At 37.6% G+C, this 13860-nt stretch overlaps 1 protein-coding gene across 10 annotated transcripts in view; it reads right to left on the minus strand.

Annotated features, from left to right (window-relative positions):
* Window positions 1-3179: 3179 nt before the first annotated feature.
* The window catches only part of EBF3 (EBF transcription factor 3), a 135172-nt gene continuing 124491 nt past the window's right edge, over window positions 3180-13860 (minus strand). For 2 of the 10 annotated variants that reach the window (XM_069980062.1, XM_069980052.1), the window contains exons 12-17: window positions 12433-12498; window positions 11634-11811; window positions 10702-10890; window positions 9667-9864; window positions 8239-8364; window positions 3180-4589 (exon numbers count right to left, since the gene is read on the minus strand). In XM_069980062.1, the coding sequence (XP_069836163.1) occupies window positions 4558-4589; window positions 8239-8364; window positions 9667-9864; window positions 10702-10890; window positions 11634-11811; window positions 12433-12498 (789 nt within the window). In that variant the 3' untranslated portion in view covers window positions 3180-4557. Of the gene's footprint in view, window positions 4590-8238; window positions 8365-8738; window positions 8806-9666; window positions 9865-10701; window positions 10891-11633; window positions 11812-12432; window positions 12499-13860 lie in introns of those variants that run through there. The other 8 variants (XM_069980057.1, XM_069980053.1, XM_069980060.1 and 5 more) reach the window with 5 other exon arrangements.

Genomic DNA, 13860 nt, shown 5'->3' on the forward strand with positions numbered 1-13860 from the left:
CTCTCTAGCCCGACACATCCGGCTCTCATCCACCATCAAGACCTTCAAAAGTAACCTGAAAACCCATCTCTTTAGACTAGGCTACAGCCTACAATAATTCTGCATCACGCTTTAACTGGCTGCCTTTTACCTTCTGTCTCCCTCCCCTTACCTTGTTTTACTTGTAGGCAGGGTCCTCCATCCCCATGTACCAGTCTGCCATTTACCCTATTTATGTAACGTGTTTTGATTTTGTAATGTTCTGTTTGTCACCCCCTAATACTTGTATAACGCTATGGACTTATGGGTGCTTTACAAATAATAATAGTAATCACTTGTTTCTCAAATTTAGACACCGTAGAAGAAACCCAACCTATCATGGACTTCTTATGTTAATAGACAATATTAGCTGAACGTCACCTTTATACTGTAGGTTATTTATCAAACTGGTGTAAAGTAAAACTGGCTCAGTTTCCTCTAGCATCCAAACAGATTTATCTATCATTTTCCAAAGAATCTTGAGAATGAAAAGGGGCAACTGAGCCAGTTGAACTTTACACCACTTTGATAAATCCCCCACTATGCGTAAACCCAGCCTAAGGCTATGTTCCCACACCATCAAAATGACGGCCATTTTTATTAGAGGTCCATCATAACACCCATCATTTTTTAAATAACAGCCATTATCTGCAGTTAAATGGCAGCCCTCCAATAAAAACGGCCGTCATTTTGATGGTGTGCGAATATACCCTAAAGGTGTCCCTACACCTTTATTGGAGGGTTCAGCCAACAGTATAAGCTGCATAGGGCCCTCCATACTCCCCACTGACAGATGCTGTTGGTGCAGAGAAGAGTTGATTTTCTCTCGTCCAGCCCTTTTATTCTGGGATTGATAAGCTGCTACCAAGGAACCCAGGAACTAGGGATGGTCCGAACCTGCTGAGGTTCGGGTTCGTACGAACCTGGACTCTCGGCAATGATTCCCACTGTCTTAAACCTCCGTGCAGAGGGTGGATACAGCGGGAAGACTGCCTGGAAAACTGGGATACAGCCTATGGCAGTGGCTGTATCCCGGTTTTCCAGGCGGTCCTCCAGCTGTATCCACTCTCTTCACGGAGGTTTAAGACAGCGGGAATCATTGCCGAGAGTCCGGGTTCGTACAAACCCGAACCTCAGCAGGTTCAGACCATCCCTACCAGGAACCCAGGAGGTGTATAGAGAGTATCGGGAACATAACTATCGGACAAACAATTGTTTGAGAAACCGTTGTTCAGGCTTTGTTCTCACTACAGGAATGAACTGTCATTTAGTTAGAAAAGGCGGCCATCTAGCGATAATGATGGCCGCAAATAAGGATCATAACCATTATTTGCAGCCGCCATTATCAATAGATGGCCGCCTATTGTGTGAACATAGCCTAAAAGTAAATTGTCACCTTTAGCAAACAAGAATGTGGGTAATGAACACAAGGACTGAAAAAGAGTTGGAGACAAACATCACCGTTTTCGGTTCAGTTGTGGAATGGTTCGCGTATGCAATATCCATCTATGTTTATATTAGGAATTTTTGCTTGCACAATTTTTAGGGTTCTCCACATGGATGTTGCATTGACACTTTCCCTACATGACCCTTTGATTTTTATATTTGGTTTCTAAATCAGAGAAGTAATACTTGCATAAAAGAAACCCCCAACGTTCTCTTCCTTTTTGGTGTTTCGCAAGATTTTTTTAATAATCAAACTTCAGATAAAATTACTAAAAAGTGAAATTCACAGACAAGAAATACTTTAATTAAATATTGTGTAAAATGAACATTTTATACAGTTAAATATCTGAAAAAAATGTACAGATAAAACAATCTTATTGTAGGGTCTTTAACAGTAAGATCTACCATTTAGTGAAGCGTTCATTCTGGAGACAATGTGTGAATAGACTAACTAATCTAGAACACAAACAGATTGCATTAATGAAATAACTTGCAAATGTTTTTTTGTTTTTTAACATGTACACATGACCTCTTTTTTTTTCTTTATTTGAACCTTTCCTATACAAAATAAAAATGAGGCTTTTTTCTTTTTATTTTTATTTTTTTAAAAGTGTCTAGATTTTTCCCATTTAGCTCAGCCTATCGGCTTTTTTTATAACGTAAATGTGCAAAGCATCTCAAGTCCGTGTCACGCCATAGCTTCCACTATTCGACAACACATTGTTAATATGCGTTTTGCCTAGAAATTAAAATAAAATGTCTCTCCTTTTTGGGTAGAAATTTTTTAATTCTGCTGCAGTTTGCAAAAGTTTTCACACCGCTGTAATAGCAATGCCTATAGTGCAAAGAAAAACAAAAGAAATATTAACCTGTCCAACACCTTTTACAAACTACGATTTTGGCACTAATAAGTTGTATTGATTACCAAGGACTTCTTTCCAATTAAAAAGTCTCAGCTACTGGGACTGGCTACAAAAGATTTCCATTAAAAATATATAAAAAGTTGAGTATTACCGTGACTTTTGTATGAAACCTATAAACAGTGCATGAGTTTTGGGAGTGCAGAGTGCAGCAGAAGACAGATGCAGAAAAGGAGTGACATCATTTTATACCAGGATTGTGCTTTTTTTTCTCTATTTCATTGTTCGTTTTACACCAGAAATCATCGTTGTGATGTGATGATCAGAAATCATGGTGTAAGCCTGTGATAAATAGCACAAAATATTTTTTTTTATTTTTCTAAAGAAAATAACTTTAAGGCATCAGAGAAACTAATGTGGCAAACTTTTTTTTTTTTAATCAAAATATCAGTTGTGATTTTTATATTTTCGGCCTCTGAATTTGTCCAGTAAGCACTTTTTTTTTTCTTTTTATTTTAACTATGTGGCAAGTCTTATGAGTGGCAGCTAAAATGATTTTTACATTCTATAAAAAAAAAAAAAAAATTAAAACAAAAAACAAACAAAACAAAAAAAAAATAAAATAAACATACAACCGCGAAGCCCATCGTATTCGTGGTTGGATAATCATGCACATTTTGTTCTACTAATATTAATTACAGCCATGTGGCACAATTTTTTGTTTTTGACTATACAACAAACAACTTTTATTCCAAAAAATCATTTGTTCAGATAACTTAAAAATAATATAAAAATAAAGAATGAATTTGACTTTTTCTCAAAATAAAAAACAAAAACAAAAAAAAAGGACAGAAAGTTTAAACAATAGCACATTTCTGAAAGTACAAATGAAATTTATGGACACCATGATTCATTAAAAAGAACATACAGTATGAAGGCAACCTTTCTTGGCTTAATGCTGTTTTTTTCTCAGCACGTCAACACCAGCCCAACGTAAAAAAAAAAAAAAAAAAACAATAATTATAATAATAATAATACATACATACAAGAACAAAAATAAAACAATGGAAAGCAATATACAAAATTTCAAAGATAAATACAATATTTATAATTGATATGTTACAAAATAAATTCCCTTAGTGACTGCAAGTGTTCACGTGAAAGAAAGTGTCAAGATTATTTTACTCCCTATCGAAATTCATAGGGAATAAAATAGGCTCTCAAATATTTTAAGTGGATCTGGAAAAAAAAAATTCAAGACAAGTGTATAAATATTTAGCTACAACTTTGGCAAAATCACAAAAGTCTACAATTTTATAACCACATACAAAACACATTAGGGAATAAGGTTCTAGAAGTCAAAAGGACAATTTTCTGGTACAAGAAACATAGACTTCACAGTAGCCTAAGAATGCAATAGTATACAGTGCGAGCAAGAAGTTGAAAAAAATGATGCAGGTCACACTTGCTTAACAGGAAGCTCTAGCAGTGGAAGTATATTGGAACCAACAGACAGTAGCATCTCCCTCTGTCAGTGTGCTTGTTGAAGGCAAGAGAATTCAATATCAAAGTTACAATTCCTAACTACAATAAGTTACAAAGTTCCATTTCATTAAGATGAAGTTAAGCAATGATAAACCCTTTCCCCGCCCAAGTTTCCCCTTTTACCCCTCCCCCCAAATTTAAATGATTCATATATTTTTATTTTTTTCCAGTTTGATGGCTCAAACCTCCTTGGCCCCCTTTTTCACCACAAAAAAATATTTCACATTATAGAGATACACAACCATTGTGAGTCCAATAATGAGTACTCGAAAAATGTTCTGAGGCATTTTTCATCAGTGTTTCATGATAATTCGGAACGGTGCATCCACAACGCTTTTGTCCCAACATAGAGCAAGTACTAGACATAGCCAAGACATAATCAGAAACTTTGTACAAAATAGGCGTCGCTTTTTTCCCCATCTTCTTCAGGATTGAGAAAGGTGAAAAATATGAGAAAAGTTCAGTCGACAAAATGGAATTGTTCATGAAGAAGTCGATCTTTTTGCAGGTCGAGTTCTAGTAAGTTCAAATAAAATCTTTGTAAAACAAAGAGTTTGTAGCATTTTGCTTCTCGGTGGTTTTTGTTCTGAAGAGACTGGTTTCCGTCAGTACTCCTTAATACACTAAATGTGTCCCCTGAAGCTTTCTTCTGAAGCTTGATGCTACAAGCAAGTAGACAAAAGTGACTTTACATTGGTGGAACTACAAGACCCGACATAGCTAGAAGAAAAGAGGAAAGATTACATTAGCTTAACAGGCCTACACGTTCTCTACTTTTCAGTGAAAGTCCTAAAGATTGAATGAATATTTTAGAGGGGAGTCTACTTTTAGTTTTTAGTTTTTCAAATTTTATGTTTCTGTAAGCTGATTTGCAGAATTTTGCTGCCATTTGGTTTTAATTTGCAGATGTATTGGTGACTTTGATAGATTTTATACCCTATAGAGTTAAGGTCCTCATAAACGCATACAACCAATTTGTTGCCGGAGAGATAAGCTGCAGCCAGAGCAGTCTGGCTGCGACTTACCCTCCCCATAGAGTAACGTTCGGCTGTGCTGAACGTTCATGTGTATGAGCAAGACGGGAGAGATAACTTGACCAAACCGTCGTTCAGCCAACAGTTATTAAAGGTGCATGGCCACCTTTATTCTCCAGTTTTGGGGGGAAAAGTGTGGGATTGAGAAATTAGAGGCAGTAGTCCAAACTACTTCATGATCTGGGTCTACTGATCTTGTGGGACATGCTCACCAGTGGGATTCAACAGAGCCTATAAACATAGTCTGTGGCATGTGACTGCCCTTAGATTCTTACATTGGGATGTTTTTGGATCTTTGGAAGCTCTCAATCTAATAAATAAGAAAGCTAATTTTTATCTTTCATTAGATACAGATAAAAATTTTGGTCATGTTTGACCATCTACACAATTTTCTGACAGAAGTAAATTTACAGACTGTATGCTTAATCTTGGCTAAGGTCATGGATAAGGATTAGGCCCATCTCCATGTATCATGAATTTATCATAACATTAAATTTTTTCAATATTTTGGTTCATTTCCAAAAGTGTGAACCCTAAAGGTAAAACAGCAGATGAGATGAGCCCAACTCAAGCATGCTCAAGTCTTATCAAAGTTGGATGCGATCCTATGGAGTCTAGGAAAACATGGATACAGCCTCTTCCTGTATCTATTTTTTCCCAGACTCCTCAGGGTCGCATCCAACTTCTTCAGCCACCGGTAATCAAATGCCGAGTGATCAGACTCAAACATGCTTGAGTTGTGCTCATCTCTAATAGACACTCTGAGGGGCATTTATGAAAACTGACATATGAGTACGCTGGTCTTAAACTAAGCCCTGTCCCCTTTTTCCTGGCTGTATTTACTAAGAGGCACACGCCTTTTAGCAAACCTGGCCAGCTCTACGCAGCGAATCTACACCTGCTCCTCACCCTGCGATGCCTACACATCCCCCCGACCTTGCCATGCCCCCTGCCCGCCCATCAGGCAAGTGGGGGATACGACTGGCATACATCAGGGAGAAGGGGCAAATTTGCGCCTTTTCTCTGGCATACGCCAGAGGCGCAATGATAGTACATGTTACCCTCTATGCCTATGAGAGAATATCTCCATAATAATGACATTCATGGGACCATATGGCAGTTTCCAACATATTATTTATGATTAAAAAGGCATGGATATATAGTCTTTAATCACTATATTACAGATCCATAGAACACAGATCTATAATACAGCCATGTGCGTGGGCTTATGGTCCTACGGGGATAAGGTGGTGCCCAACCATAAGGCAGCATAAGAACAAATATCTGCAAATCATCTTACTTTTTTTATTTAAGTAATATGCATTAAAAATAGAGAAATTGGCGTGGAGAAATTGGCGTCTATTTTACGCTGCTAAACACCTAGGCTAATGTCTTAAGTCTTATAATGTAACAAAGAAGAAGGACATTTAAGCAAGGAGAGTGTTCTGACATTTTGGTGCAAAACACCCTGCCTCCCACATATGATATTTCTCTTAGCGTTTTGCTAATAGCAAACAGTGGCCCAGACTCCCAGGAGACTGGTCATGTTGACAGCTGAAAAACAACATGGTCAGTACTGGTAATGTCAGATGAAGCCAACTCACTCACCAGCCAGGACCAGACATTTCTCTAGTTCTAAATTAAAATCTTATGAGCCAGGGCTCTTTTTATTTTCTTACTGCTCTGGCCCCTCGGGAGAACCTGTTTTTTGATATATATATATTTTTACAGAATTTTTTTTACGCTTTATCATGCAGAATTATTAAGAAGAAGAAGATCCCTAACCCTACAAATCCTAATAATGAAACGAGGTTGGAGATGAACAATTGCCATCAATACATTTTTGCCTTTCTTTCATTAAAACTTATTTTTCCCCTCACTAATTTATGTGTAACATTAATAAATTTGCTTATGTAGTGATCTAAGCTTCAATTTCTCAGTTCATTAATCCCAACAATATTAATTTGTTTTAGGAATACTGTTACCAGTTTATGGCTGATAAGACTTATGTCTCGCATGTATACAAATTTACTCTAACGTTGGATAGGGGAAATAATTATCGTTTGGCACTTTGTGAGAATCGTAATAATTGTTATTGAAAAATGGGCCATGTTTAGCATTTTCCGCATCCAAAAATAAAGTGGTTTATTAATGTGCCACATAGGAGCTTAATATGGACTAGATGATTTTCTAATCAGATATAGGATGGAGAAAGAGCAATTAAATGCAAGGAAGAAGAGTGTTGGTGATAGATTCAATCTCTTTTCCCGTGGAGATATATATATGTTTTTCTTGTGAGGGTACATTACATATATTATAAATCCACCTATTTAAAGGTGTTGTCCCATAAAGAAACCCCTGGCATTTGGTTATAATTGACAATGGAAACTTCATCCAGACATTTAGACATTGAAGTGACCACTAGTATCAAATAATGGACATCCATGTATTACATACATGGGTTGGATATGCCAGTGCATGAGCTATTTTTGGTTATTGGCTCCATGGTAGGGGATACAGAGCAAATGACCACTCTGTAGAAATACACCTTCAATCGCTGTTGGCTGAATGTTATTTCAGCCAAAGCTATCTCAATGCCCCCATACGTGAATGTTCAGTTGATGTGTTCCCCATACGTGTTTGGCTTACCCCTGGAAAAAGATGGGGTAAGCCAAAACCCAACATGCCCGATCCTTCTGTCTCCCCCAACAGATAATAGTCAGGAGGTCCCCCCCATACACTTTAGACAGTTGAGATAGTTCCAGACTAAAGTGTATTTCATGGGAAACAGTTATCTTTCTGTTCTAAAGGTTCTACTTTTATCCATTTTTAAATTTATAAATTCATACAACATTTTAATAAAAAAATTCATAAAACTTTACAGATATCTATATTAAATAATTAATTGGTTCATATTTATGAAGCACCAGGCACCTACACATAAGAAAGGCTTGGATTTCAAGACAAGGATTCGTTTTTTGTTGGGTCATGGGGGTGTTATACAAGCTAATGCAAAGGAAGAGGAGTAGTTGCCCATAATAAGCAGTCAGGTCTTTACTCTTCCAAAAATCTGTAATCAGACTGATCAATGAAGGCAATTCCACTGTTTATATTTGCATTGGCTCTTACATGTCTCCTCCATTGACTCCATTGGTTCCCCAGTGGGAATTCTTTTGAAATTTGATTGCTTTGGCCAAGAATTTTTTTCAAAATTTTTAAAAATTCCTGTGTGTAGGTTCTGGGCGCACATTAAGCAACTGAACTGGGACATCATGCAAGTCAGGATAAGGACTCTATCATTATATCTATTGATACTATGGTTTTATTGTACATACATTTTGAATCATGAAGTCTCTGGTGTTTTGTGCCATTCTCAAAGCAAACGCCCAATGGAAAAAGGACAGAGATGCCACTTCCTATACATGTAGTATACCCTCCCCAACCATCTTCCTCTCCAGATTCTACATTTAAAAATATTTTGAGAAATAACATATGTTCAGACTGTTACTCAGATAGAAATTATCGCTGTGTTTTTGGATACAGTGTTTCTTTAAGAAGTCAATATTCACAATACATAGTAATTTTATATCAGGAACATAAATCCTATAGGATTTTTCTTTTTAGGAATAGTTTTTTTTTGCCACATCAATTGTTATTAAGCTTTTTGTGAATGGTTAGTTTTTCAAATGTCACATTTTAGACCATTTATGTTTAATTTATACTGATTTAAATATCTTTTATTCCATTCTACTGGAAGGAGGGAGGGATGTTGGTATTTAGTAAAATAACAAACATCTCAATTTTTATGAAACATTAAAAGATGAAAATGTCTCACATTATGCAGCACTGGTTCTAGCTTTACGAATTTCAACATTTTTGGAATGTGGTAGTATAATACATGTCTGAAAAATAAGAAACATACTTGATATATCTTACAGCATTGAACACTATCATATATATCATGGACGGTCAAGACTCTAGTGAGAAATTTTTCAGACATTTAGAAAATTGTGGCAAGGAAATGGATTCGTATGTAAGGGAATCAAGGAATGGCAAAACATCAACACATCACCATGATAGCTAAAAGATACGGGAAACCATGGATGGCTTAATTTATGGCAGAGAAGTAGCGGAAGATATTTCTATGCCATGATTTAACTGCTGATGATGTCATTTTCACCCATTTATGATGATGTCATGCTGTATGGAATAATGTAAACAACAAAAATATACTCATTACTAAATCGGTGTTGCTGGCATGAAAAATCATTGCGCACACCTTTTGTACAAGAGGGACCCATATACTCCTCTAGCAGTGCAGACATCGTGTCAATTGCTAGATCTGGGTACTTTGTTGCCAAGCCAATGTTATGCATTACATCAATGGTGTCAAGCAGAAGCATAGTAGGGCCATGTTAACCCAACTTCGAAATGATGGACTTTTTTTGGACAGCCGTCATTTAATGCCAAGAAATGGCCACAATTAAGGAGCATGAACACTATTTGCAGATAACTTTTAACATTAAATTACAGCTGTCCAAAAATGGCCTTCGTTTCGACGTTGTATGAATGTAGCCTAAAGTTTGTAAAAAAAGTATTGGCAACAAGGCAGCCCATTGGAGTTCATTAGACTGGCGGACTACCGTACCAGAAATGAAATGGGTTTAGGTAGGGGATTTAGTAGTTTAATCAAAGTTTTCACATGAGCTGAAAGTGGTTAAATTTCAACAAAAAAAAAAATTCTCATTTGAAGCTCAACTCACCTTGAAGTCCATTACCATTTGCACTAGTGCAGGATGGTGGAGGGGAAGCTTGGGGCCTGACGACTGGAGCGAACGCACTCTTTTGTTTTACTGCAGAGATGACATTTGCAGGTGAGAATGAGAAAATGCCGTGTGTACTGCTACAGTTTGAAGGGAGGGTGACCGAGGAGGCTGCCATTGTAGGACTTGACGGTACTACTGCAATAAAGCAAAAATAATCAGAACTCAAAAGAGTTTTGTTGTTGTTTTCTACTTCTCTCATGGCAAAACATAAAAAGAGACTTTAATGTTCTTGCCTTATGAGGTTGGGAACAGTAAATAAAGTAAAAAAAAATAATAATAGTGCAAAATAGAAATAAATGAAAATTATGGAATGGCCGTTTTCTCAACATGGAAATCTTCGGGGAGGGGGGGTTCTAAAATGGATGCTCCCATTGTAGGGATCTGCTGCTAATATAGGCTTATGGTGCTAAGGTGCTATATCTCATGTGAGGACAATCCTTGGTCCAATCTTGGTTGTCGTAGTGGTGCCAAATGTTTGTAGCTTCCAAGTGTATCTAACTCTTTGGTCTCTAAGTTAAAGTACAAATGGAAGGGCTTTGGCTAATAGTTGGGTCCTTCTGTTGCTCCTACTAGACACGATACTGTATAAAATATACAATGATGTGTCATGTAAATGGATCGCAATGAGCCACACTCACACTGTCCACACAACATTCTTTCTATCAGCATGGCATGAGAATAGTAAGAAAATCCTCCACAAATTCCTTTTTTTTTGTAGAGTAAGCACCACATCACTAATGTGACACTGTATAGGTGCATATTATTATTATTATCCTCCAACATTTATGTCGTTATTTCAGTTGTCCAGAATGTCCAGCCTTCAGTCACCCATCCTTTTATCCAGTAACTCAAAAATTGCAAAAAAAAAATTTAAAGTAAAAAAAAAAATTAACTGAAACTGAAAACAAATAATAAAAAAAGCAACCAAATTAGAAAATAGCTGAATGCAGAAGAATTAAGAAGAACACTCACTGCCATAAGGAGAGTTGGCGGATGAGCCGTTGAGGAACCCAGGTGAGCCAGGAACTCCTAAATTGGGCATTCCAGTGTTTCCATACCCATTCATGCTATTGCTGACTGTGTTGTAATTGGACTGCTGTGGGGTACTGCTGGGAACGTATCCTCGTGGTGATACACTGCTTGTATTACGACTGTAGCCTACTGTGAGAAACAGCAACCCAGCAAACAAAAGATAATGTTACTATCATTTATAATAGACACTTCTGCTTCCTTCCCCGTGAATCCACATCAAATGCTACACAGATTTATTGATCACGCATGCTTTACTTCACAATGCCTCTTACTGCCCTATCAACTGGTACGCTTTAAGATAACCTTATCACACCAGCCCTGCTTAAATCATCTGTGAGCACACACTATGTTGTTCCCTCGCAGGCTATAAGACAGCCAACAAAAGCTTTCTTCGATCCAATTGTGTCAGTTTCTTTCACGTTGCTCCTTAGTAGCAATTATCAACAGGCTTGATTCCTGGTTTGTACCAACATAGAAGATGAACTTTCAGCCTTTTCGAGACCTTCAAATGCCACCACTGACAAGCAACAACTTGTTTGTTCCACTGATTTCCTCCTAAAAGGCTGTTTTTTTTTTTAAAAGGTTGGGTGGCGCTCCCCCTCTAATGACTTCTATATTCCTACATTAAGTTACTTTAGACCCTTACCTTTTACCCATATCTATCTTTTACATCGAGACAGCTAATTACGACTTCTCAAATGTCATAACAAGTGCCAACATAGTTACTCTATGCATCTAAGAATGGACAAAACAATACATGGCTACTTCTCGAAGGCGTGACGGTAAGGATCATTGACCAGTCACCAACATGAATAGGTATTAAGTAAGCACCATAAGCAGTACATGAACTTGGGTCTTGCGTAACCACATACCTTGGTCATTAGCTTGCGATGTCTCTGAAACATTAACTGCTAGCTGGCTGCTGAACGAGTTTACTCCCATCATGCCGCTGTGAGATGGAGTGTTGGCAAGCGAGGGGATCTGGTTGTGATTGCGTGGCACACTGTATAATGCTTCAGCAATGTCAGCTGCTCGTTTCAGGATTATCTCCTACACAGCAATAATTGGAGACATTGTTACCAATGTAATCATACGTGTTTGTCTCAACAGCCATCAAATATAGCTTCTACTAGTTTGGACCTATCAGAAGTATGGAACAGTCGGTAAAGAGGCCACATCATTGTATTGTCTCGCTTCCTCAAAAGACACAGGAATATATTACAGTACGGCATAGGAACCGGACCTATTCTAAATAAATCTGTCAGTATATATACATTTGTTTCAGAGCAATGGCATGACTGTTACAATTTAGTCAAATATTTTCTCTTGCCTCTACTTGGCAGGTTTACTGCAGGCTTTGCTATTAGTCACTGTATATTTTGGATCCAGTTCAAGGTTACTCTCTCGTCTTAATGATTGCTTATGCTTTTGGCACCTTACACCTAATTGTCATTTCTGATAGGAAAACGAGCTCTGAGAAGAAAAACGGGAAAGACGAAGCTTTTCTTTCCCCCCTCGGTGCTTCTCATCACATTACACTGCCCTTAAGGTGGCTGGCAAAGGCATACATTGCAAATAAGATTGTATTGATATCTTGCCAGGCCATGCACACTGTGGCTCTCTAAATTGCGTATTCCTGAATGGATTTTCAGAGATGCATTAATGACTTGCCTGGTTGTTGTGTGGCATTCCGTACAAGGCTTCAACGAGGTCTGCTGCTCTCTTCAGTAATACTTCCTATAGGAGACACAAGAGGAGAAAGGTGTTCGTGTTATTGTTAGCCGGGGCTAAAACGGTGACACAAGAGCAAAAGGTCAAACAACACTGGATACTGGGTCAAGGTGATTATGATAAGACTCAGGGTAGGTATTACGCAGATAGGAAGGAATTAGATTTTCGTTGTCGATACGTTTTGCGGCTTCGAGACCAATACAGATGGTTGCCTATTAATAATAAAGCCTTTTTTTTGGAATCCATCTATTCACTAGTGATTGACTACAATGGCTGTTCGGGGCCCATATCATATTGCCGCAGTGATGAATTAGTGAAATAAATGCTGAAGATTTAGCGATGGAGTCTTACGGGTATTAAACAAACAAACACATGGCGGAGATATGAAAGGCGCAGGCAGCGCGGGCACTTGTTAATTCCTAGCACTTTAGTGGCGAAGAACAATAAGTAATTTTCCATATCTTAATTAAATTGGCAAACTCCTTAAAGACAACATCTCACCTCTAATTCATGCTCGAAATTTGCAAGTGAGTTCAATGCTTATTCCTCTTTATTTTGAACAATAAAGTGAATTAACTCGGGTTAATCTAGTTTTTTTCATAATGACATTAAGAAATTTTTCAATTAACCTCTTTGACTGTGCGCTGTAAAGGACTTCATAAATGGCTTCACATTCAGAGACTAGAGTGCTTTTGCCTAGGGGTACAGATGCACCGAGTTTGTCTTACCCGCGCCTGCATGCCTACCTTCCACTTTACGATGGTCGGGATTAATCTATAGTTTACTTAATTTTAACTAGGAAGCTCTTGTATTTGACTACTTTTCCCCTTAGAGGATGCTGGCATCATTTACGAAACATTTATTAGAGTCAAAATTAAACATAGTGATGTGTTGTGACCCTGCCGGGGCTTCGTAAAGTAAACACAGGTCCTTTAAAGTGCATATCATGTGGGATATCTAGGGCATGAAGAATATTTTTGTCATTGTTTTCTAGAATATCAATTAGTTCTAAACTTGAACAGACCTATTCTCTGCAGGTCTTATGTCGGCCTCAGACACTACGACAAATCTGACCAATCACAAGCAGGAAAGTAATAGCTGTACTTCCAGTCGATTGGCTAAAAGATTTATGAGACATCTTTAACTACTTTTGTCAATCAATAGTCATTATCCCTGTTACCTTTAGTAATTGGACAAGAACTAACCACGTGTGACCATGTAAATTTTTGTATATTATATTGCTAGCAAAATATGGGTGTTCATTGGCAGATGGAGGAGGGATTTGGAAGGCCCATTGTTCAGGTATTTAGAACAAGTATATGTCTACTTTATTATTTTTGTCATCCTTCAGCATTGCTCATACAAAGA

This window comes from Dendropsophus ebraccatus, chromosome 8 (genome assembly GCF_027789765.1).
Source record: "Dendropsophus ebraccatus isolate aDenEbr1 chromosome 8, aDenEbr1.pat, whole genome shotgun sequence".
Taxonomy (NCBI): Eukaryota; Metazoa; Chordata; class Amphibia; order Anura; family Hylidae; genus Dendropsophus; species Dendropsophus ebraccatus.